General features: G+C 36.4%; 2 protein-coding genes across 2 annotated transcripts; both read left to right on the forward strand.

The window, feature by feature from the left end:
• The first annotated feature begins 12,580 nt into the window (after window positions 1-12,580).
• Window positions 12,581-16,965, forward strand: LOC117341824 (sodium-coupled monocarboxylate transporter 2-like). Its single transcript, XM_033903685.1, has 9 exons — window positions 12,581-12,669; window positions 13,376-13,443; window positions 13,828-13,908; window positions 14,313-14,386; window positions 14,642-14,779; window positions 15,274-15,409; window positions 15,956-16,044; window positions 16,519-16,631; window positions 16,961-16,965. Exons 1-9 carry the CDS (start codon window positions 12,612-12,614, stop codon window positions 16,963-16,965), a joined length of 762 nt encoding a protein of 253 aa, XP_033759576.1. The 5' UTR covers window positions 12,581-12,611.
• A 28-nt stretch (window positions 16,966-16,993) lies between these two features.
• Window positions 16,994-24,707, forward strand: LOC117342983 (sodium-dependent multivitamin transporter-like). Its single transcript, XM_033905313.1, has 6 exons — window positions 16,994-17,059; window positions 19,499-19,585; window positions 20,204-20,433; window positions 20,680-20,780; window positions 21,918-22,036; window positions 22,371-24,707. Exons 1-6 carry the CDS (start codon window positions 17,018-17,020, stop codon window positions 22,494-22,496), a joined length of 705 nt encoding a protein of 234 aa, XP_033761204.1. The 5' UTR covers window positions 16,994-17,017; the 3' UTR covers window positions 22,497-24,707.
• The last annotated feature ends 256 nt before the right edge of the window (window positions 24,708-24,963 follow it).

Raw genomic sequence — 24,963 nt, forward strand, 5'->3', positions numbered from 1 at the left:
AAACAAAAATACAATCGCGTTGGTGACCTTATTTATCATCACTAGTCAACGAGGCGTTAGATGTCGGGTGTCATATATGCAGAAAAGCCATATTGAATTTCCCATTGAATAAATTTACACTTCAATGTTTAAATAATAAACGTAAGAACACGCGACAATAATATATAACCCATGACAGGTTGTGTTGATAAATAAATGAAAATAAACGTTTGATTCGTTGACTCCGAGATCATTTCCTAACCCGCAATAGTCTATTAGCATACGTAGAACGATTTATATGTACCTGTATCTTTACCTGTTTTACCTGTTGTCACCATAGACGATTCGAGAGATAGGCTACTACTATGAGATGGGACAAGAGGATGCACAGTTATGAGTATGGTGTGGTGAAGGGTGACCCAATGATATGCAAATGTAGTACAATACAAACACCATTTATTTCACTAAAATTTCCGCATCTTTTTTATATTTCATTGATATGTTAAATACATACTAAACTACAATTCAGTCATTCCAGAAACACTATCTGTCAGTTTGCTAAGTTGAACAGTCACTACTTGATACATTAATCATTGCACAATGTCGTCGACGTTTGCCTTTGTCAGAATTCCTCGGTTATCCTGCCAACATGACGTCTTTTTTACCCTCGTCTACTGGCAACTATGCATCAATTCTAATGGGGTAGAATGTCCACATAATTTATGTAAGGATTTTCGTTACACACCCAATGGATGTTTATACATGACGCTACAATGACTAGTACGGTATGTACACTGTCACCTTCATCACACAAATGACCGGGGCAGTATGGGAACACAAATGTGTTAAACGTGTATGAGTGTAAAAATTCAATGGTTGTGCCTCGAAAAACCTTACAAAAACATACTTTTCAACTTAAGAAAATGTTTATAAAACCACAGAATGTCCTTATAACACTCACACAGAATACTACATTCCAATATGTCGTACTTTTGCTACATATGAATAATTAAAACAATCCATCACCGAAGTGCTGTGACATAAGTATGAGCCAATGTACGCTATGGGATTATATTGATGTCAATCAATACCTTGAACATTAAATGATTTGTTATCCATTTATTCTGAAATATTTGATTAAACCAAAATTTACATCATAAGTTGACAAGTCTTGCGATACAAAACGCAAATTACCCCTTTTAACTGTGTGATATCTTATTGTGGTGGGTACTAACTATTACCCTTAAACGTTCTTATTTTCCTTCATATTAATCACAAGACTTTCTATACTAGCACTGCATCATAACATATCTCATCCGAATCTCTTATCTCGTGTAATGAAAGGAAGTTAAGTTTGTTATTAAGAATGACTTGAACTAACTTCAATGTCACAAGCCGTATGTATCAAAAACTTAAGCAAGTCTTGAATTAATTAATGTATATCAATCTAAAATCAGGGTCAAATTAGCATAATCGTATGCATTTCTCTAATGTAATCGTATATGAAATGGACGCAGATATTTAATACCTCTATCCATATCATCAGTATTAAAATGCACGTTTTAATGAGTACTTTCAAATCCGGGTAACAGTCTGTATGTAGCTAAATGGTTATATAAGAGTTTCAAAGTTTTCCAATACTTATCTCAATTTATTATACATATTCAGATATATTTTATTATCCAGGTATTATTTTGATTACCTAGAATCTAAACAGTATTCAGTATAAACAGAGTGCTACATTACTCAAAAAATGAAAAAGAAAAACTTCAATACCATATGACATCATTGTTAACAAAAACCGCAATCGCATTGGTGACCTTATTTGTAATCACTGGCCATCGAGGCGTGAAATGTCGGATGTCATGTATGTAGAGAAGCCATATTGAATATCCGATTGAATAAATCTACGCTTCAATGTTTACGTTATCAACGTAAGAACACGCGACAATAATACATAATCAATGGCAGGTTGTGTTGATAAATAAATGAAAATAAACATTTGATTCGTTGACTCCGAGATCATTTCCTAACCAGCAATAGTCTATTAACATACGTAGAACGATTCTATTGAAAATTACCTGTGTCTTTACCTGTTTTACCTGTTGTCGCCATAGACGATTCGAGAGATAGGCTACTACTATGAGATGGGACAAGAGGATGCAGAGTTATGAGTGTGGTGGGGTGAAGGGTGACACAATGATATGCATATGTAGTACAATATAAACACCATTTATTTCACTAAAATATCCGCATCTTTTTGTATATTTCATTGATATGTTAAATACATACTAAACTACAATTCAATCATTTCAGAAACACTATCAGTTTGCTAAGTTGAACAGTCACCACTTGATACGGTAATCATTGCACAATGTCGTCGCCGTTTGCCTTTGTCAGAATTACTCGGTTATCTTGCCAACATGACATCTGTTTTACCCTCGTCTACTGACAACTATGCACCAATTCTAAAGGGGTAGAATGTCCACATAATTTATGTAAGGATTTCCGTTACACACCCAATGGATGTTTATACATGACGCTACAATGACTAGTATGGTATGTACACTGTCACCTTCATCAGACAAATGACCAGGGCAGTATGGGAACACAAATGTGTTAAACGTGTATGAGTGTAAACATTGAATGGTTATGCCTCGAAAAACCTTACAAAAACATACTTTCCAACTTGTTTCCAAATGTTTATAAAACCAAAGAATGCCCTTATAACACTCCCACAGAATACTACATTCCAATATGTCGTACCTTTGCTACATATGAATAATTAAAACAATCTATCACCGAAGTGCTGTGACATAAGTATGAGCCAATGTACGCTATGGGATTATATTGATGTCAATCAATACCTTGAGCATTAAATGATTTATTATTCATTTCTTCTGAAATATTTCATTGAACCAAAATTTATATCATAAGTTGACAGGTCTTGTGATACTAAAGGCAAGTTTCCATTTTTAACTGTATGATAGATATCTTGTTACGGTGGGTACAAACGATTACCCTGAAACTTTCTTATTGTTCTTCATATTGATCACACGACTTTCTATACTAGCACTGCATCATAACATATCTCATCCGAATCTCTTATCTCGTGTAATGAAAGGAAGGTAAGTTTGTTATTAAGAATGACTTGAACTAACTTCAATGTCACAAGTCGTAATAGTCTTAAATTCATTAATGTATATCAAGCAAACACCATGGTCATATTATCATAACCATATACATTACCCTAATGTAATCGTATATAAAATGGACGCAAACACTTGATACGTCTATATCCATATCATAAATATTAATATGCACATTTAAGTGTATTTCTCTAATGTCATAGCATATGAAATTGACGCAAACATTTAATACCTCTATATCCATATCACCAGTATTAAAATGCACATTTTAATGAGTACTTTCAATTTCGGATTACAGTTTGTATATAGGCAAATGGTTATATAAGGGTTTCAAATTTTTCAAACAATTATCAAAATTCAACTTACATATTCATATGTGTCTTATTATCCAAGTATTATTTTGATTACCTAGATATTTAAACACTATTCAGTAGATGTCAACTATGAGCTTATATCATGATATATCAGCGGATTCCGGCATTTTTCACAATTTGAAACAATTTAAAGTTTACCTGACTGACAGTAAGGGATAAATGGACAATGATGTATGCTTACATTGATAAACCTATGAGCTTTTATCAAGTACACAAGGGACCGGAAAAGCTCAGTCGGAGAGAAAGCCGACCAAATACCTCTTGCAATTGTGTGGATGTTTTTATTTTTTTTTATTTTTTTTTTTTTTTTACATTTTTCCAATATCTGCAAAAATGGAAAGACTGTTATTTCTCTACTTTTCAGGATAATGTAAACATTGATCGCTGCATATCGCTTCTAACAGAACTATAGCAAACGCCCCCAGCACCCAAACACACTTGTACCTCGATATGTTCACTTACCAAGAGAATAAAGACTTTGTACTAAATGTAGACAAGATATTGAAGATTAGTATCATTTTATTCTAGTATGCAAAAGTTCTCATGATTTAAGGAAAAAATACATCAAACCATTTTACTGGCAAAAACCGTCAATATTTAAGCTTATCCAATTACTGTGTGTTAATAATATTGGCGAAATTCGTAAGTTAGCAAGACATGTATAGGATGCCAACAAAGTCATAGTGTAATTAGCATACGATAGACATGTCACCTGTATTTTATAATTTTTGTGTGGTTCAGTAATAGTGAGAATTAGTTCTCCGCCATTTTGTATGCATGAATTGTTATATGATATATCTTGGAATCCTATATGCTATGTAGCATTAGGAAATAAATTGAATTGAATTTGGTGTTACATTACTCAAAATACGGGGAAAAATACTTCAATACCATATGACAACATTGTTTACAAAAAATACAATCGCATTGGAGACCTTATTTATCATCACTAGTCAACGAGGCCTGAAATGTCGGGTGTCGTATATGTAGAGAAGCCATATTGAATTTCCCATTTAATAAATCTACGCTTCAATGCTTAAACTATCAAGATAAGAACACGCGACAATAATATATAACCCATGACAGGTTGTGTTGATAAATAAATGAAAATAAACATTTGATTCATTGACTCCGAGATCATTTCCTAACCCGCAATAGTCTATTAGCATACGTAGAGCGATTCTATTGAAGGTATTATACTCTATATCAATTAAAATTACCTGTATTTTTACCTGTGTTTACCTGTTGTCACCTTAGACGATTCGATTGATATGATACTACTCAGAGATGTGACAAGAAGATGCAGATTGATGAGTTGTGACGAGTTCGAGAGTGCAAGTGTGGTGAAGGGTGACACAATGATATAAAGTTTAACCTCGTTATCTCAAAATCAATGGGACCCATGCAAACCTTCGAGATAAGGTAACTGTTTTGTGAATCCCCATTTTAATTATTGTGTAAACATCTGGGGAAATACGTCTCAAAATAACACTGGCAGGCTAGATAAACTATAAAAAAAAAGGGCTGCCAGGATAATCTTAAAATGTGATTTTAATACTCCATCCCGTGATATGTTTAAAAAGTTGAACTGGCTGCCATTCTCCAAACGCGTTTTGTACACCCAGTCAGTTCTGATGTATAAAGTTTTACATGGCTTGGCTCCTAATTATTTGAATAATTTTAAATTTGCCTCTGCTGTCCAGTCAAGGTCTACTAGAGCATCGTCAAATAATTTATTTTACATTCCTGCTTTTAAAACAAAAAAGATCTTTTACTTACCAGGGTCCATCTACATGGAACATTTTACCAGAACATGTCAGGAATTCTACGTCACTATTATCATTTAAACAAAATGCCAAAAGATTTTTTATTGACTCATTTTAAATTATACCAGTAATAGCTACTTTATCAAGAACCTTTCTGGCTATTACTTATATGCTCATCTGTGATATTACATGTTTTCTATGTCTATTTTGTAATATACTGTACATATTATGCCTTGTGAACTTGACCAAAAGGGAGACGAGTCTTTGACTCATTTTGTTATCAAGTTTTAAATAAAGACTTTATTATTATTATTGTTATCCCGAATACTCGAGGTAACATGAAAACCTCCGAGGTATCCCGAATACTCGAGGTAGCCGACATAGAATTTGTACCATTGGAACTGAATGTTTACTTCGAATTAAGCAAGGTCTTCGACTTTCCAGAGTTCATTAGCGAAGTTTTACTGTAGTTCAATATACAAAACATTTAATATGTCACTGAAATAGCTGCATTTTTTTTTATATTTCATTAATATGTAAAATACATACTAAGCTAATACTCATTCATTTCAGAAATTCTAAGTATAACTAAGTAAAAATTAAAACCTGTATGAGTGTAAATATTCGAAAAACCTTTCAAAAAACATCCTTTTCAACATGAAGAAAATGTTTTAAAAACAGTACCAAAGAATGCCCTTACAGTACTCACAGCTAATACTACAGTCTATTGTATGTATGACATCATCTCCGTAAATATTTATATAGATTTAGGAATCAGTCACTGTTTATGTGATAAGTTATTCATATACAAAATGGAGGTTATTCGCAAAAATACCAGTCGCAGACCCCACAGAGTAGACGCTGCCAACACAGACTCCACAGAGTAGACACTGTCAACACAGACCCCACAGAGTAGACGATGTCAACACAGACTCCACAGAGTAGACACTGTCAACACAGACTCCACAGAGTAGACACTGTCAACACAGACCCCACAGAGTAGACGCTGTCAACACAGACCCCACAGAGTAGACACTGTCAACACAGACCCCACAGAGTAGACACTGTCAACACAGACTCCACAGAGTAGACACTGTCAACACAGACCCCACAGAGTAGACACTGTCAACACAGACCCCACAGAGTAGACGATGTCAACACAGACTCCACAGAGTAGACGATGTCAACACAGACTCCACAGAGTAGACACTGTCAACACAGACCCCACAGAGTAGACGCTGTCAACACAGACCCCACAGAGTAGACGCTGTCAACACAGACCCCACAGAGAAGACGATGTCAACACAGACCCCACAGAGTAGACACTGTCAACACAGACTCCACAGAGTAGACACTGTCAACACAGACCCCACAGAGTAGACACTGTCAACACAGACCCCACAGAGTAGACACTGTCAACACAGACTCCACAGAGTAGATACTACCAACTCAGACTCCACAGAGTAAACACTACAAACACACACTCCACAGAGTAGACGCTGTCAACACAGACCCCACAGAGTAGACGCTGTCAACACAGACCCCACAGAGTAGACACTGTCAACACAGACTCCACAGAGTAGACGCTGTCAACACAGACTCCACAGAGTAGACACTGTCAACACAGACTCCACAGAGTAGACACTGTCAACACACACCCCACAGAGTAGACGCTGTCAACACAGACCCCACAGAGTAGACGCTGTCAACACAGACCCCACAGAGTAGACACTGTCAACACAGACCCCACAGAGTAGACACTGTCAACACAGACTCCACAGAGTAGACACTGTCAACACAGACCCCACAGAGTAGACACTGTCAACACAGACCCCACAGAGTAGACACTGTCAACACAGACTCCACAGAGTAGATACTACCAACTCAGACTCCACAGAGTAGACACTACAAACACACACTCCACAGAGTAGACGCTGTCAACACAGACCCCACAGAGTAGACGCTGTCAACACAGACCCCACAGAGTAGACACTGTCAACACAGACTCCACAGAGTAGACGCTGTCAACACAGACTCCACAGAGTAGACACTGTCAACACAGACTCCACAGAGTAGACACTGTCAACACACACCCCACAGAGTAGACACTGCCAACACAGACTCCACAGAGTAGACGCTGTCAACACAGACCCCAGAGAGTAGACGCTGTCAACACAGACTCCACAGAGTAGACGCTGTCAACACAGACCCCAGAGAGTAGACGCTGTCAACACAGACCCCAGAGAGTAGACGCTGTCAACACAGACTCCACAGAGTAGACGCTGTCAACACAGACCCCACAGAGTAGACGCTGTCAATACAGACCCCACAGAGTAGACACTGCCAACACAGACTCCACAGAGTAGACGCTGTCAACACAGACTCCACAGAGTAGACACTGCCAACACAGACCCCACAGAGTAGACACTGTCAACACAGACCCCACAGAGTAGACGCTGCCAACACAGACCCCACAGAGTAGACGCTGCCAACACAGACTCCACAGAGTAGACGCTGTCAACACAGACCCCACAGAGTAGACGCTGTCAAACCAGACTCAACAGAGTAGACGCTGCCAACACAGACCCCACAGAGTAGACGCTGCCAACACAGACTCCACAGAGTAGACACTGTCAACACAGACCCCACAGAGTAGACACTGTCAAACCAGACTCCACAGAGAAGACGCTACCAACACAGACCCCACAGAGTAGACGCTGTCAAACCAGACTCAACAGAGTAGACGCTGCCAACACAGACCCCACAGAGTAGACGCTGCCAACACAGACTCCACAGAGTAGACACTGTCAACACAGACCCCACAGAGTAGACGCTGTCAAACCAGACTCCACAGAGAAGACGCTACCAACACAGACTCCACAGAGTAGACGCTGTCAAACCAGACTCAACAGAGTAGACACTGCCAACACAGACCCCACAGAGTAGCCACTGCCAACACAGACTCCACAGAGTAGACGCTGTCAACACAGACCCCACACAGTAGACGCTGTCAACACAGAACGCACAGAGTAGACGCTGTCAACACAGACCCAACAGAGTAGACGCTGTCAACACAGACTCCACAGAGTAGACGCTGTCAACACAGACCCCACAGAGTAGACGCTGTCAACACAGACACCACAGAGTAGACACTGTCAACACAGACTCCACAGAGTAGACACTGTCAACACAGACCCCACAGAGTAGACACTGTCAACACAGACTCCACAGAGTAGACGCTGTCAAACCAGACTCCACAGAGAAGACTCTACCAACACAGACTCCACAGAGTAGACGCTGTCAAACCAGACTCAACAGAGTAGACACTGCCAACACAGACCCCACAGAGTAGACACTGCCAACACAGACTCCACAGAGTAGACGCTGTCAACACAGACCCCACAGAGTAGACGCTGTCAACACAGAACGCACAGAGTAGACGCTGTCAACACAGACCCCACAGAGTAGACGCTGTCAACACAGACTCCACAGAGTAGACGCTGTCAACACAGACCCCACAGAGTAGACGCTGTCAAACCAGACTCCACAGAGTAGACACTGTCAACACAGACTCCACAGAGTAGACACTGTCAACACAGACCCCACAGAGTAGACACTGTCAACACAGACTCCACAGAGTAGACGCTGTCAACACAGACCCCACAGAGTAGACGCTGTCAAACCAGACTCCACAGAGAAGACGCTACCAACACAGACTCCACAGAGTAGACGCTGTCAAACCAGACTCAACAGAGTAGACACTGCCAACACAGACCCCACAGAGTAGACACTGCCAACACAGACTCCACAGAGTAGACGCTGTCAACACAGACCCCACAGAGTAGACGCTGTCAACACAGAACGCACAGAGTAGACGCTGTCAACACAGACCCCACAGAGTAGACGCTGTCAACACAGACTCCACAGAGTAGACGCTGTCAACACAGACCCCACAGAGTAGACGCTGTCAAACCAGACTCCACAGAGTAGACACTGTCAACACAGACTCCACAGAGTAGACACTGTCAACACAGACCACACAGAGTAGACACTGTCAACACAGACCACACAGAGTAGACGCTACCAACACAGACTCCACAGAGTAGACACTGCTAACACAGACTCCACAGAGTAGACGCTGTCAACACATACTCCACAGAGCATTCCTTTCCTCTATAATACAATAGCCACACGTCACTGGACAAGTAAGTGTGCGGTGTCTTATAGCACATATATTAAAGTTGATCACTACTAGTGGTAGAACAAATTGTTAAAGTAGGCAGACAGCAAACTATCGCGGAGACGGGGTAGGTACACTAAAACATATATCATTTCTTGCAGAATTTTTGAGGAGCACAACGTATCACATCACAAACTATTATTGAACTTATCGGATATGGTTCGATGGTGACTGTAGGTTTTTCACCATTGGCTTTTTTTTTTTTTTTTTTAACATCCTATTAACAGCTAGGGTCATTTAAGGATTACCCGGAGTACCCGGAGAAAAACCACCGGCCTACGATCAGTACCAGACAACTGCCCCACCTTTGTTTCGAACTCGCAACCCAGAGGGGGAAGGCTAGTGATAAAGTGTTGGTACTTTTTTCACCAGTCGTTATATCTGCACATATTTGATGACACATTTTATGGTTTAGGTTAATTGGCGGATAAGTACAGTATATGACCTATGTTTGATTCGTAGTGCTGATTGTTACCTTAGTAATCGTGACTTGTCATCTGATAGATTTGTTGCAATGGTTTTATAAGTGTATTGGATAATTTTCACTGTGGCCTAGAAAGTTCCCTTTATGGGGATGTCGACTTGACGCAGTGGCAGCAGCCGTATTGATTTTGGGTAAGGTATAGTCGAGTCGTGGTAAGCACACACGTCGTGCTGAATTTGTATTTCTTTGTTACCTTGTTATCTTTTTATCTTCTTCCTTATATCTCCCTTTTACCTTCTTTGTTAAAACGTTTATCTTCTTTGTTATATACAGGTAAAAAGTTTATCTTCTTTGTTATATACAGGTAAAACGTTTACCTTCGTTGTTATATACAGGTTAAACATTTATCTTCTTTGTTATATACAGGTAAAATGTTCATCTTCTTTGTTATATACAGGTAAAATGTTCATCTTCTTTGTTATATACAGGTAAAATGTTCATCTTCTTTGTTATATACAGGTAAAATGTTCATCTTCTTTGTTATATACAGGTAAAACGTTTACCTTCTTAGTTATGTACAACTTTTATCTTCTTTGTTATATACATGTACCCCTTTCATCAAATAGTGATGGTGTGAAGGTGAAAAGTTAACATCACTTATCAAAGTTAATTTTCAGTTTCTACCAGATGTTACTTCCGCTATTTAATGCACCTCTGTAAACACTTCAGACATTATCACAGCTGACCTCGACGTAAAACGAATTTATAAAATTTACAAAATGGTGGCACCCATATGGAACTGTAATCTTTGCTACAAACGATTATTTAAACAGATGCTATTGCTTCGCTAAAATCTTGAATATACAGGAGATATGTAACATTAAAACGTAGTCGTTACAAATAGTAGGTAATAAAACAGATTTCATCCTGATTTTATTTCAGTTGTTTAACACAAGTGAGTTTTAAGAATCTTGTATTGGCACGAGCAGGATTTAAAGGCGTAATGTTGGGGACCGCAAGTATTCTTTATACTTTTTATTACAATACCTCTATGTAGTATGAAATACGGTAAAGGTTACCGATGACGTCAGAAGTTCAATGATTTCATATGACTATGAATTGTTACTCTTACAGCTGGTACTGAAATATCCAACATGGCGGAGCTAGCGGTCATAGATTACGTTGTCTTCCTAACAACATTATTAATCTCCCTCGGAATAGGTGTTTACTATGCACGTTGGGGACCGAAGCAAAACAACATACAACAGTACGTACTGGGAGACAGGAAGTTGAAAGTACTTCCGGTTGCTTTATCTCTCACAGTTTCCTTCCAATCTTCAATAATGCTTCTTGGAAGTCCGACCGAAATATACGTGTATGGTTTCCCTTACACCTTGCAAGTGACTGGAACGGTGTTTTCAAATCTCTTTATGCTGGTGTGTATGATCCCGCTTCTCCATCCACTTAAAATAACAAGTTTTTATGAGGTAAGTGATAATGTTTCGTTATCAAATGACATAAAAGTGATGAAAAGTTACCCTAGAGGTAACTTCCCTCCACTATCAGATGATGTTAACATGTTCTCTAGCTAATTGATATTAGCTCATCTATCGTCTTAGGTATATGTTTTATTGAAATACATGATTTTATTGGCATCCACGACCTAGAAAAAAGTATATGTTAACATTGACCTAATTTTCGATTGGTGTGTTTGAAAATGTGAGATCGGCATTAAAACAATTGACTAGAATAAGTTGTTACAAGAAAAACAAAACGATATGAAAATGATAAAAATATTGACGAAGTTCATTATATTCTATACGAAACTGGTACAAGTTAAAACAAATGAAAGCATAGCCTTAACATTTCAAGGAAATCTGTTCAGTATTTCATGTGAAAAAACGAACAGGCGGTTTAAAGGAAATAATAACGGCGTTCCATTTCCTTATTTATTTGAAGTCAATTTTCCAAAAATATCCATGACCAATATTTTTTCATTAGACATGATAGGGTTTAAGTATTGGTGTGCTGTTAAATGTAGAAAATGAAATTCACTTTCATGGCGGCTAATACCTAATGATAATAAGCCCTTAATTTCTTTTTTACGTCTGCGTATTTCGTCAGTATTTTCAAAGAAGATTTAACAGCAAATTGACCAGAATCATGGCCACCGTCATAGGTATTTTCTATAATGTAAGTATAAAATGTATACAATGTCCAAATTCTATTATGCAAAATCAGATTACCAATTGCACATATTATCATTAGCAAACTGATATGAATACAATAAGCATTTGTTTTTGCCGATAAAATTCACCTCATATCATCATAGCGTGATCATTACTATTTGTTTCCTCCCTAATGGATTATCATTACATCTACGTATGATATAGCTTCTTTTTTTTCATATGTATATCATTCTAAATCATTTTCGAAGCTAATTGTCGATACTCAATGTACTGTAGTAATTATCTTTTCCGGTGAATGGCTTTTATCATTTCATGATACGTAAATTTATATCAAATAGATATTTATGGAACTCATAAAATGTACTTCTGTTGGGAAATATACTTGTAGCTTAAAATAATAACATTGTCAGCTTGTCAATCTTTCTGAACAGTTCAAATAGTACTTTGTGTAGCATTCAATCTTAGATAAATTAATTTTAATATTTCTCATATGAAGATATTTTACATGGGGATCGTGCTGTTTGGACCAGGAATCGCTATTGAAACAGGTACCTTGATAAACGTGTAATGATAATAAATCTTCATTTTTCTAATTCTTTTATTTTTTTTACGATTTTTCACATATTAAACGATATAATAGACGTATATGACAAAGGCAAAAAACATACACACACATACTCTCACACTTACATGCTGTATCAATCATCATCATCATCATCAACAACATGCATCATCATCATCATCATCATCATCAACAACATGCATCATCATCACCATGGTCAACATGTCTCATGCAATGATGATAATTCTCTACCAATACAATCTTCCATCAGATATTCATAGGAAAATGCGATGCTTTTTGTCAGTGTCAGCATTATTTGTATGACACTCAGCTCAATGTGTGGGACGTAGTTTTATGATTGTATATAACACATGTTTTGTTCAAAGGATTAAAGTAAACCTATAAAAATCCGAGAAAGTAGTGAAAGACAGATGTTTCGTATTTGTATATCTTCCATGTAAAAAATAAACAAACAAACATTGCGCACTGTAAAGTATGCCCATGTTCAAACATCTAATTCATACATTGTCCAGTAGACAATCGTTTGAACGATTGGTGCTAAACTAATTTTTCAGTAGATAACAATGCCATTTTAATATATTGCATTTACTTCTTCTAGATTATGAATCCAAATACCAGAAATAGAAATGAATTTATCTTATATCTAAGTGAATACATTTCTGCTTTTGTAGTGACAAATTTTCCGCTTTGGGTGTCTGTTTTGATAGTGGCTTTTTCAGGAATCGCTTACACGGCTGTGGTACGTATATTTATATGTTTAATATTTTATTTTTAAACAGTATGTTTTATTTGATAAAACGAAAATTTGTCACAAAACATGTGGAACTGCGAAAAAAATCCAGCGTATTATAAAACTAATACAAGGCTTTTACTGTGCAAGAGCCGTGGATGGTTTGATCGGTTGAACATTGGGCTAACAGACTGCAACATTTCTTTTTGAAAATGTCAAAACACAACACTCTATGATTTCAATAGAATAATATTCATGTTGGCATTTAAACTATTTAATGAACTTGACGATGATTGATATTTGTTTGGCTTAACGACAGCGAAATCCTACTCCCTGAAGCCTGAGCAATATGTCTCGCTCAAGCTTAGAGATTTTTGTATTTCATTATGATAGGGCGGTCTCCGAGCTGTGGTGTGGACAGACGTTTTCCAGCTCACAATTATGCTCATTGGGATGTTGAGTATCATCATAAAGGTATCTACAATGTACAGCTTAGCAACTCAGCTGCAAGTAAAGTTTTCAATATACCTAGGGGATACAGCCAGTTTACGGACTAACATAGGTCTAGCCTAATAAACAATCTTTCTGACATATTGAAATGTAATAACATTTTGTTGAAAAGGTATATGTAAGTAAGTATTTCTTTATCAAACATTGTGATAACATGATAGCACCCCTTTCTAAAGTCTTCATTAAAGTCGCCACCGATTGATTTATAAAATTCCATGGCCACTCTCCTGCCGATTTAAGATATGCTCTTGAGAAGTATATATTTTTTTTTTTTTTTTTTTTTTTTTTAAAGTATGAATATTGACAGGTTGCGTATTTCAGTCCCTTCTTAGTTCATGTAATTATCTGAAATATATTATTATTTATAGACTACCATTGACGTTGGAGGAATCAAGCAAGTGTTTGATATTGCTGGTGAAGGACTTCGTCTTCAAATGCCGAGGTAGTATATGTAGAATTGATATGCTATGCTAACTTGCCATAAATTTGGACTGACTACAAAACATCTACACACTAAAAGCATATTCGTATGTCTAGCAAAGGTGTTATAATTGAATAATTGTAAAAACACAGGAATTTCTGAAAGTAGTAGAATCGTCTCGTTTTCATGCCGAATTTGAGACGAATCTGATGTTATTAGTGTTGTTGATGGTATCATTTATTCCTTGTATTACGTTGTTCTTACTTTACATGCCAGCTTCGATCTGGATCCCACCGTCCGCAATACGTTCTGGTCTTTAATTGTCGGTTCCTCTATATCTCTTACGTACCTGCATACCTCCCAGGCGACCACACAAAGAATCTGCTCAGTTCCTACTGAAAGAGATGCACGCAGGTAAGAATCATGAATCCTTATTGTCATGTTTATGTGAAATTTCGTCTCAAGGACCTCAAACTAATACGCAAAAACTACGATTGAAATATTATGTTAACCATTTTTTGCTTGCCTCAAAGCAACAATTTAAGACAGACTTTTGAAAGTCTTATAGAATTTTAGGTCGTTTTACTTTTTTGAAATTAGAATCGTGGTTTTGACATATCAGGACCAGCAGACATATCAATTAGCAACGAACACGTTTTCGTATCTAGCAAGAAAATACTTCCAAATGTATTATCTAAATTACATTAAAAAACAGAAGTTGTTAAACAGAATTGCAAATATTCTAGCCATTTTATTATCGGTACTTTCAATATTGGCCCTTGTCCTGTGTTTTGCACTGCAACTGTATTATTGTTGTTCATGGCAAAAATGGCTATCACAACAAACTATCGAAATTATCTTGTAGTTCCTTTCTAAAATTTAAAAACACAATATCTATTTTATTTCAGAGTTATCATCATTTCAACTTTAGCGACTGTTGTAAATGCCGTCCTGGCATGTCTCCTAGGAGTATTTGCTTACGCATATTTCCACAAAATACGGTGTGATCCTATTGCGTCGAAGGCAATTGAAAACCCAAATCAGGTATTAAGTATGAAATAGTTTTGCCTTTTATGGATAGCTTATATATTATGGTTGTTTCACGCGCTGTACGTTGTAGTTACCAAAACGTATTAGACATGTCCATCAACTGTCGGACATATAACCGAGCTGTGAATGTGAGCAATATTTGGGGGTCATCTCAAAACGGTTTTGGTGATGTACGGGTAACTACGACCAGTTGAAATCAGCAATGCGTATTGTAAGGTTATGGCTTTATGCTTTCAACATAATTCTTAAATTTAGAAAAAAAAAACACTTCTTTCACTATCATTACGAGACCCTGCAATACTTGAAAATAATTAGTACATCAGTAGATTTGTCCAATCGTACACTAAAGTATTTATTACTTTGATATATTATATACACTTCCTACCTACAGCTCCACATAATTTTTTTTGTATACATTGGAATATTCTACTCATCGAAGGCTAGGTAAAAAGGACACAATTGTTATTCGAGGTAAAGATATAAAGGTCAATGGAATGCGTACATGATATAGCTATGATCATAAATTTTACATTATTACAGATTCTTCCATATTTGGTAATAACAATTTTCCGTGATGTGCCTGGAATGTCAGGAGTGTTTGTAGCAGCTTTGTTTAGTGCGTCACTAAGGTAACGGTAAAATTGTTTTGTTTGTCATGTAAATAAAAATATTTAATTTGATACAATTTTGATTTGAATATATCATGTAGAACGTAGATTTCAATGTTTGATTTATGTTTGAATTAACTTGCCCTACTTTGTTGCCACACAACATCAGTAAAATAGAAAATCAAAATATGTAATTAAGTAATGATAATCAGTGGCGTTTGATAGGCTAAATCGTCTTTTAATTAGATAGTGACTTCATAATAGCAAACCAAAAGTACTGTTGATGACTAATTGCTTTCGTCCCGCTTAAGTAAATAGAATAAAATGAATAAAAAATACTTTCCATCTATCTTATTCACAAACAGAAGCTAATCGGCGTCCTGTTTATAGAATAAAGCTATGTTAACCTTTTTGTTAATCGAGTATCCTATCAAGTTGAATTTGCTTTCCCTGAGCTGTGAAGGTGATATATGAATGACGTCTATCTATTTTCAGTACAATTTCATCTTTACTGAGTAGCCTATCAGCACAAACTGTGGAGGATATTGTAAAACCTCTTGTAAAAGACATCTCCGAAAGACGAGCAATACTCGTAGCTAAAATATCCGGTAAACGCTTGATCATATCATGTATATTGATTATGTTATCTACATTGTATATAAATATCTATGGTGTTGTTTAGATACGCAATGCTATCTGGACGATGTTCATAACTAAAATAGCTAAAGTAATGCATGATAATAAAAATATGACGTTTTCAACAACGGCTACATGTATTTTTTCATAAAAATTCAATATGTTTTAATTGTGATCACTCACGAACAAGTACGAATAAAGGTAGGCATGCTGTATTATTTCCTGTTCTTCTGCGTTATCCAATTTAAACGTGTCGGGTCATAACTTAATGAACTATGAAATGTCCTTTAATGAACAAAAGGTTGAATAAATATTTCATATGTTTTCAGTTGTAGTCTATGGACTTATAGGGATAGCGATGTCTTTCATGATTGCCAACATCAAGGGACCAATAAGTCAGGTAATGTGAACAACAATGTTTATCGAAAGAAAGCGTTTATATAACGTTGGGATATATACATGTCTCTTTGTTAATTGGAGTTGAAGTTCAGTGAAAAAGCGAATTTCGAGAAAACTGTTCTTACGTCATTAGATGAACTGTTGTTCATTCTTCTGTCAAGTTTCGACGGATATCTGCTACTTTTTAAGTTTTTAGCACAGACTACATACATACTTCTGTAAAGTTTTGATGGATATGTACATCATAAGATACACTTAACCAAAGTTCTAAGTGGTCACTGACTCTTTTACTCATAAAATGATAATGAACAATAGATTTGTTTTGTAAATCATAAATTTAATCATTCATATATCATGAAGTAAGGTATCAAATTGTTTCAATGTATTAAACTGATTGAAGCCGATATAGCAGCTGCAAGACCGTCATCCCCGAAAGTGAAAGTCACAGTCTCAATCAGTATCGTGAATTGCCTCCACATGGATTGATAACAGCTTAGCATCGTTGTCTGATTGATAAAATGAAATTCTGTATGGTGTTTTGTAGAATTCTATTCAATTCATCTACTATGTTTTGCTCCGGCTGACCAAGGTTCTGTTGATGGCGTCTCGCCCTCACTTTGATATTCAAGAGGTCCCAAACATGTCCAATGGGATTATCAATCCAGACTTCGAGCTGGCAAAGGATGTTGTTGTTGGTCAACATTTGGTGGGAGGTCCTTGAGGCCCGGCATGGTGCATTGTCCTGGGCTAGAATCATAACGCAGTTGCCCCTGATATGCTGACCTGCAACTGGTTGTAAGACATCTGTTTGATACGAAGCCGTCGTTAAATTTCCTCTTATCCGCACAACCTGCGTCTTTGCATGCATGGACATATCTCCCCAAATAATCACTGATTGCTTCCAACGTTGTCCCTCTGAATAACGCAGTTGGCATCATCCACTCACTTTTTCTTCTGTACCTTTTGCGGCCATCAGCAGCTTACAGAAGACTTTAACCTCGTCAACAAAAAGAACATTGACCCAGTCTGCTATTTTGAATCGCAGATGACACCTTGCCAAAGCTAAGCGAGCAACACGATGTCTTTGAGTAAAAACAGGACCTACACTAGGACGCCAACATGACAAATTTGCCCCCTTTAACCGATTTCTAATGGCTTGAGCACTAACAGGTCTTCGATGTGATCCATGCGTAGTTCTTTCTGTCTCCGTAGCTGTGGTAAATATTGCTCTGAGATGACACCGTCTTATATTTCTACCCTGACGAGCGGACGTAACTCTTCCTCTTGGTTGGCGTCTATGGTCAATAACTGAGCTAGTGTGTTGGTACTTCCTCCAGTGCTTCTGGATGGCAAAAAGTGATTTGTTTAACATTCAGGCAACCTGTTACAACAACCAAACAATCATTAAGCATGAATCGCTTTAGATTGTGTGAGTAATATGAATTAAATTGTATCTCTCATCATAGCATGTACTTGCCTGTCTCAAAGAACTGCCAGCTGTTAACATTTCAAATGCTCTGCCTCTTTCATCGGTGGTCAGTCTTCCCATCTTAAGTGGGTTTTTTTAAATACCAATACACAGAGAGGCAACACGAGTAATAAAACGATATCTGGATACAGGCGCACGTGCAGTACATAGTGATAACATCCAGGCAACCTGTTACAACAACCAAACAATCATTAAGCATGAATCGCTTTAGATCGTGTGAGTAATATGAAATAAATTGTATTTCTCATCATAGCATGTACGTGCCTGTCTCAAAGAACTGCCAGCTGTTAAAAGTGTTTTTTTTTTAAATACCGATACACAGAGAGGCAACACGAGTAATAAAACGATATCTGGATACAGGCGCACGTGCAGTACATAGTGATTACAGGAAAAGACGTGAAAGTCATGGTTGGCTGAACACGAAAGGATAAACTCCGTACAACCACCCGAAAACTTGCTACGCTGTTGCAATGTTTTATACGCAATGTACCCAGAGAAGACAATGTCGTAGAATAGCTTAGACACCAAATATAAAAGTGACCACTTAGAAGTTTGGTTAAGTGTATACTAAATTTACAGATTACGTACAGTTCCCCTGTCTCACATACTATTTTGTATAATACTTGTACAAAATACGTACGGTCTGTTGTACATATTTGGTATACAAACACTGTTCGCTCGGTTGCTTGTACAGATTACATAAACTTGCTTTTGAAGTTTCTGCCGATATTTTATATTTGTTATACGTTTTGTACAGATTACATCAAAACTTGATTTCGAGTCTCGGTGGATGAGTACCATTTTCTACTACTTTTTTTTTTTATAGATTATGTAGTTTGCTGTCGAGTTCCGGCCGATGAGTACAATTTGTTATGCTATTTTTACAGACTACACAAAGACTTCTATCGAGTTTTCAGCGGATGAGTACCATTTGTTCTACAATTTTTACAGATTACATACAGCTTGCTGTCAAGTTTTGGTGGAGCCGCTACTGGAATGTTCTTTTTTGCCGCATTCTGCCCATGGGCTAACTCCAAGGTATGTAACATTGTGTTTGCATGAGGAAATATAATCGATTTTACTATAAAGAAAATGAACCTTCGGATATACAGTTATCAATATGATAAAATCATGGTCGAAGATATCTTATTTTCCTTAAACGGTTCATGGAACAAAAAATCGTTAGAAGTCTTCGAAATATGAAATATGCCTAAAATAGTATATCAAACGTATACGTTGTTAGATATATGTATGATATTACGATGTAAGACATTTCATTTCAACAAATTTTATTATACAAGATGTTATAGTACAAAGGGATTTGACAACAGGCTTTGCCTATATCAGTCTTCTCCCACATAAATGACATGATGTAAGACATTGATAAGTATGGAATGGCGACTCCAAATTTCGACTATTTTGATTTAGACAGAATGTCAAGCGAATTATATCAAAACCACGAAACAAGTAATTCAATAAGCAAAAAGAAACATTTGATTTATTGATGTATTGATTAGTTGATCGATGCAGTCATTTATTGGTTAGTTGATACATTGCACTCGACAGCACTAAACAAAACAGTAACAAAAGCAAAATATTTTTGCGTAAAATGACAAATTAAAGTTTACGGATTATAAATATCGATGAATCCTATAGGGAGCTGTTACTGGCGGAATGACAGGAATGGCTATAGTGCTGTGGATAGCTCTTGGTCAGAACTTCTCAACAACCATAAGTAGACCACCAACGTTACCATCAGCTCCAACTGATATGTGCCAGAATGATATATCCACAAACATCACGATTTTGACGTCATTAGAATTTGCGTATAACGTCACCAATTATCCACATGGCGCAACACTATCACCAACACTACATTCAGGAAAGTATGTACATAGTCACATATTTATGTATTATTCTGTTTTAAAGCATGTTTTTATCGATAATATGGACTTGTAAGGTGAGTCATTGAATACAAGACGTACTGTTATATTGTACATCAATACCAATATCTGAAACCAAGCGGTTCTAAATATGGAAAGCATGCTATTATTTGTTGATTAACGATGTGATTGTTGAGATAATGTTTCTAATAATTCTTTCCGTAAGCATGATATCATTTTTATCGATAGCCATGGACTCGACAAGCTATATTCGATTTCCTATTTATGGCTGACCCCTCTAAGCATACTGACCACCATCCTCGTCGGATCTATAGTGTCGATCCTGACAGGTAACTATCTCCGATCATATAGACTCAATACCGAAACGTTAATCTCTATCGAATCTTGATTTGTCGTTTATATATATATATATTTACCATTGTATGGCACTGCCACTATATAACCCTACCAATTCAGTTGCGAGTTCACCAGTTTATGAACTGCCAACTGAAATTTGAATTTGAAAATTTCAAAAAAAAAATCGCACGACAAATAAAAAATCGCAGATGGTAAATACAAGCATTGAACGGCTTTCAGTTGGCATTCATAGTGAATATGAATGCCAACTGGACAGAGGCAAATTCAACATGAAGCGCGATCAATTGAAACTTTTCGTATGCTTAGTGTTCGCTAAGGAGGAGACGGACACAATTACGAATAGCTCATGTCATTATTCTGATGATTTTTTAACATAGTATATTTCAAACATTGACTTTATCTTGAAGTAAATTTCATGTTTTGCTGGATTTAAGAAAACAAATCGCAAATATTTCTGGAAATACTTCACTTATCTTATCCGGCTGACAGCTTAACATGCAAATGAGGCTCCATTATTTAGAAATATGTATGGATGTTTACAACATAATCAAACGAGCATGTGTTTAAGAAAAATAATACCAGATTTTGCCAGTGTTATTCTAAGTAATAATAATGGATTCTTCCATTAAAATGGAAAGTGATGTCTGACGTTCAGATATTTGAATGATATCAAAGAAAAGACGACAACTGCTCTCCATATCAACAACCTGGTTGATAGTTGGGTTACGTCGTCATTGTGCCAAATAACGTGTAAACAGAGGGCTTAAGTAGGCCAAGTATTTCTCGGTTAACCTTAAATATCGACCGTCTAAGTGAGTAGGACATATTGAAGCGAAATGTGAGGAATGATATTATATATATTCCAAAGTACCAGATTTTAAACGAGGAAATGGTAGTTGCTAACTGTTTGACAACACGATTTAAAAAGGGGCGCACATTGGAAAATACCAGAGCCATGAGAAACAAGTGTTAGAAACTTCAATCAGCGCAATAATAATTAGAACACTTCAAACGGGAACATCGCTAAAATAATATTACCGCTAAGATATGTAATTTTACAGTAGTCAAAATGATGAATTAAAGTTTTAAGATATGGTTTTCCATTTTAGGCAGGCCAGACCCATCAGAGGTAGACGTGAAATACATGCTGCCTTTCTTTGACTATTATGTTCCATGTTTACCTGAGAGATTGAGGAAAATATTACACTGTGGAGCTGTTTTCAAAAAGGTGTGTAATCAATTTGAATATCTCATTTCCTGAAAATATTCAGGATAAGTAAATGTGACATATACGTTGCAGATATGCTTATCATGTTTGGAGAAATGTGTTAAGGAAATAGATTAACAAGGTAAGAATCAATGAAATGTTGGCACAGCAGTATAAATCTGTATCAAGTATATAAAACGCAATACCTTTGGAATATAAGCTCTCATGCGCTAAAAGAAGCATTCCCCAAATATTGCCGGCTTGATATTGATAAATATAATCAGATATACTCACATGTATGTATATAGCATATGAATTAAGTATTTGAGTATAATAAGAATTTGTATTATTTCAGAGAGAAGATATTGTGGTGAACTCAGATTCTGGAAATGAAAATGAAAAGCTTGCCCTCCAATTGGAAGATGGTGGTGCTTATAAAGAGAAAAACATTGTTCAAAGTCCGGAAACAAAGCTAATTTAACAAAGCCATGTAAACGGCAAAATGATAGGTTCGAGCAAGTTTGCATTCTTGTAGAAAACGTCCTGTTTTTAACCGCAAGTCTTTTAAGCAATAATGTTATACAAGTTGAGTTATACAATTTGAACAATTGGCATTTACTGTTACTTGTCTTACTTTACTTGTCAAGTCATATAAAAGAAACAAGAAAAACACAAAATACCGACATAATCTATAGGAAGTCTATGGGCACTCCAGAAAAAAGGTATAATAAAAAGACCAGGTGCTCCGGAATAGTAAGCATCTTCTATTTCATCAATGACACCGCCATACAGATCTAGGTCAAATCCGGGTTACTCACAATCCGAAATGAGAATTAGGGTGGTGACAATGGTACGACTTGCCATATCAACAATCACCGAACGATTCTGGCTTCATATCGTACAAGTAATCAGGATATTTTCGAATTACCTCTTGATGTCGGCCATACAATCAAAGGCAAAGCCTATTCAAATGATGTCATCTTTAAACGTAACAAATCAGGAATTCAGAAAAAAAAGACTTTTTCTACAAAAAGAATTGAAAATGAAATATCAACCATAGAACGTTCTCTGGCAAAATGGATAGCAGTATGGGAGAAAAACATTATTATGTAACAATTTGTATGGCTTAGAATCGAGTGAATAATACAAAAAATAAAAGATATACTAGACTGTAATATCTAAGTTCAAAGGAAACAAAGACGTTGTTTTCAAGATCGCTAAATAACGTCTATAGTTTATCAGAACTGCCACAGATGTAAGTTCATGCGTAATAAACAAAGTGGCAATGTCCCTGGAGATTCAACGGAGAGGATAATGATGAAACCTAGCGTACAATAGATTACAATATTCCTTGATTTAAACTTATTACATTTGCTGTTTATTATCGTTCTTCCTGTATAAAGGAAATGCCATAATGTAATATGGTGAAGTAAGAAAAGGTATTCATAACGGTACATGCTTATTGAATGGCGTTTAAGAAAATATATCAAGAAAACGCTTTCATTCAGAAAGTATTATAATTTTAAGTCTCTTATGAGGGAGGTAACATAGTTGGAAAGTGGGGAAGAGATGACTATAGAGTTCAGGGTCGACACACATATACCATCAAGCTGAATATTGAAAGGGGGTCAACTATTTGGGCAGTCCTTTCAGCAGGCTATTCGCAAAAGGAAAATTCATTGAAATCGAAATAGGCATTAGTAAATGTTACAACTGGACATTTACACGTAATCGGGGTTATGGGCTGTGCATCCAAGGAATTTTAGGGGTTAGATAACTCGTGAATAATGTGACTGTAATAAAAAAAAAGACAATGTTTGACCATCAAAATTCTATTTAGATTTGAATATGAACTTTTTCATTACAGCATTAGAATAAGATGTGAATTTGAGTAAGTTTTGGTTAAGTTGCTAATACAGAATTCTTCTTTGAATATATCGTGAAGGAGTAATGTTATTTGCAACTAAGGTCTGGTCAAGCTCTCATTTTGAATGGCAATTGTTAATGAAACTGTCCAATCCTGGACATTCATTGCAAAAATGTCCCTCTTATCCACCACCCGACCCGCACAGGTGTGCTCCTTGTATAAATCATCTAAGGAAGTATCACTTTACTGTAAACTTGAAACTATCGTTGTGTATAGAATATCGTTGTTTGTTTTCATGGTTGCTATGGAAACAAACGTGTACTGGTTTAAAACATACAAGGTGTTTGATCTTGGGTGTCCATGTATCTAGGCGTCAAGGTGACTTTTGACTAGGTTATCTTGTGTTGACCGAAATTGAATACACAGGAATCAGTTTCACCAAGGACAAACGCGAAATATAAGTATTGTATGTAAAGTATCTGAACATGATTTTCCGTTTTGTTTAATTTATTAAGTATTATAAATATTTAGAGTGTATGGTTTAGTACAAAAACACAGGTTTGTCATATAAGTGTTCGCCTCTGCATATTTGGCACAGTAAGCCAATGAATTCTAGTAAAATGTCAGCATTGGTCAGGACTGAATATTTTCTATCGGCGGTTAGTAAAGTCAGCATAGACCATTACAAGTTATCTCCCTTCGGATGGTCAGACTAATATAGCATAGCAAATAGAACCATGAAAGGTAAAAACATAGTCACAAATTGTATAATGTAGTCAACATATGTTATATATATACATATGTATGAATAAACATGGTCTTGTTTGTTCGTTCGTTTGTTTGTTTTGTTGTTGTTGTTGTTGTTTTTTCTTTCTTTTTTTTGGGGGGGGGGGGGGCAGTTAATTAATATCCACTTTACAAAGATATTGAATTGATAAATTCTTTATCTTTTTTATCTTGTCTTTACTGCTATATATTTATTTCTGATAATTTCTGTTTATTATCGTTCTTCCTGTATAAGGGAAATGCCATAATGTAATATGGTGAAGTAAGAAAAGGTATTCATAACGGTACATGCTTA

This window comes from Pecten maximus, chromosome 14 (assembly GCF_902652985.1).
Source record: "Pecten maximus chromosome 14, xPecMax1.1, whole genome shotgun sequence".
Lineage (NCBI taxonomy): Eukaryota > Metazoa > Mollusca > Bivalvia > Pectinida > Pectinidae > Pecten > Pecten maximus.

Bases quoted from the DNA above. Each gene is read 5' to 3' on its own strand.
- LOC117342983 (XM_033905313.1), top strand. From the start codon at position 17,018: ATGTCTTTCATGATTGCCAACATCAAGGGACCAATAAGTCAG. The intron at 17,060-19,498 runs GTAATGTGAACA...CAATTTTTACAG, and splicing joins TCAAGGGACCAATAAGTCAG to ATTACATACAGCTTGCTGTC. The intron at 20,434-20,679 runs GTATGTACATAG...TTTTATCGATAG, and splicing joins CCAACACTACATTCAGGAAA to CCATGGACTCGACAAGCTAT.
- LOC117341824 (XM_033903685.1), top strand. From the start codon at position 12,612: ATGAAGATATTTTACATGGGGATCGTGCTGTTTGGACCAGGAATCGCT. The intron at 13,909-14,312 runs GTATCTACAATG...TATTATTTATAG, and splicing joins TGTTGAGTATCATCATAAAG to ACTACCATTGACGTTGGAGG. The intron at 15,410-15,955 runs GTATTAAGTATG...ACATTATTACAG, and splicing joins CAATTGAAAACCCAAATCAG to ATTCTTCCATATTTGGTAAT.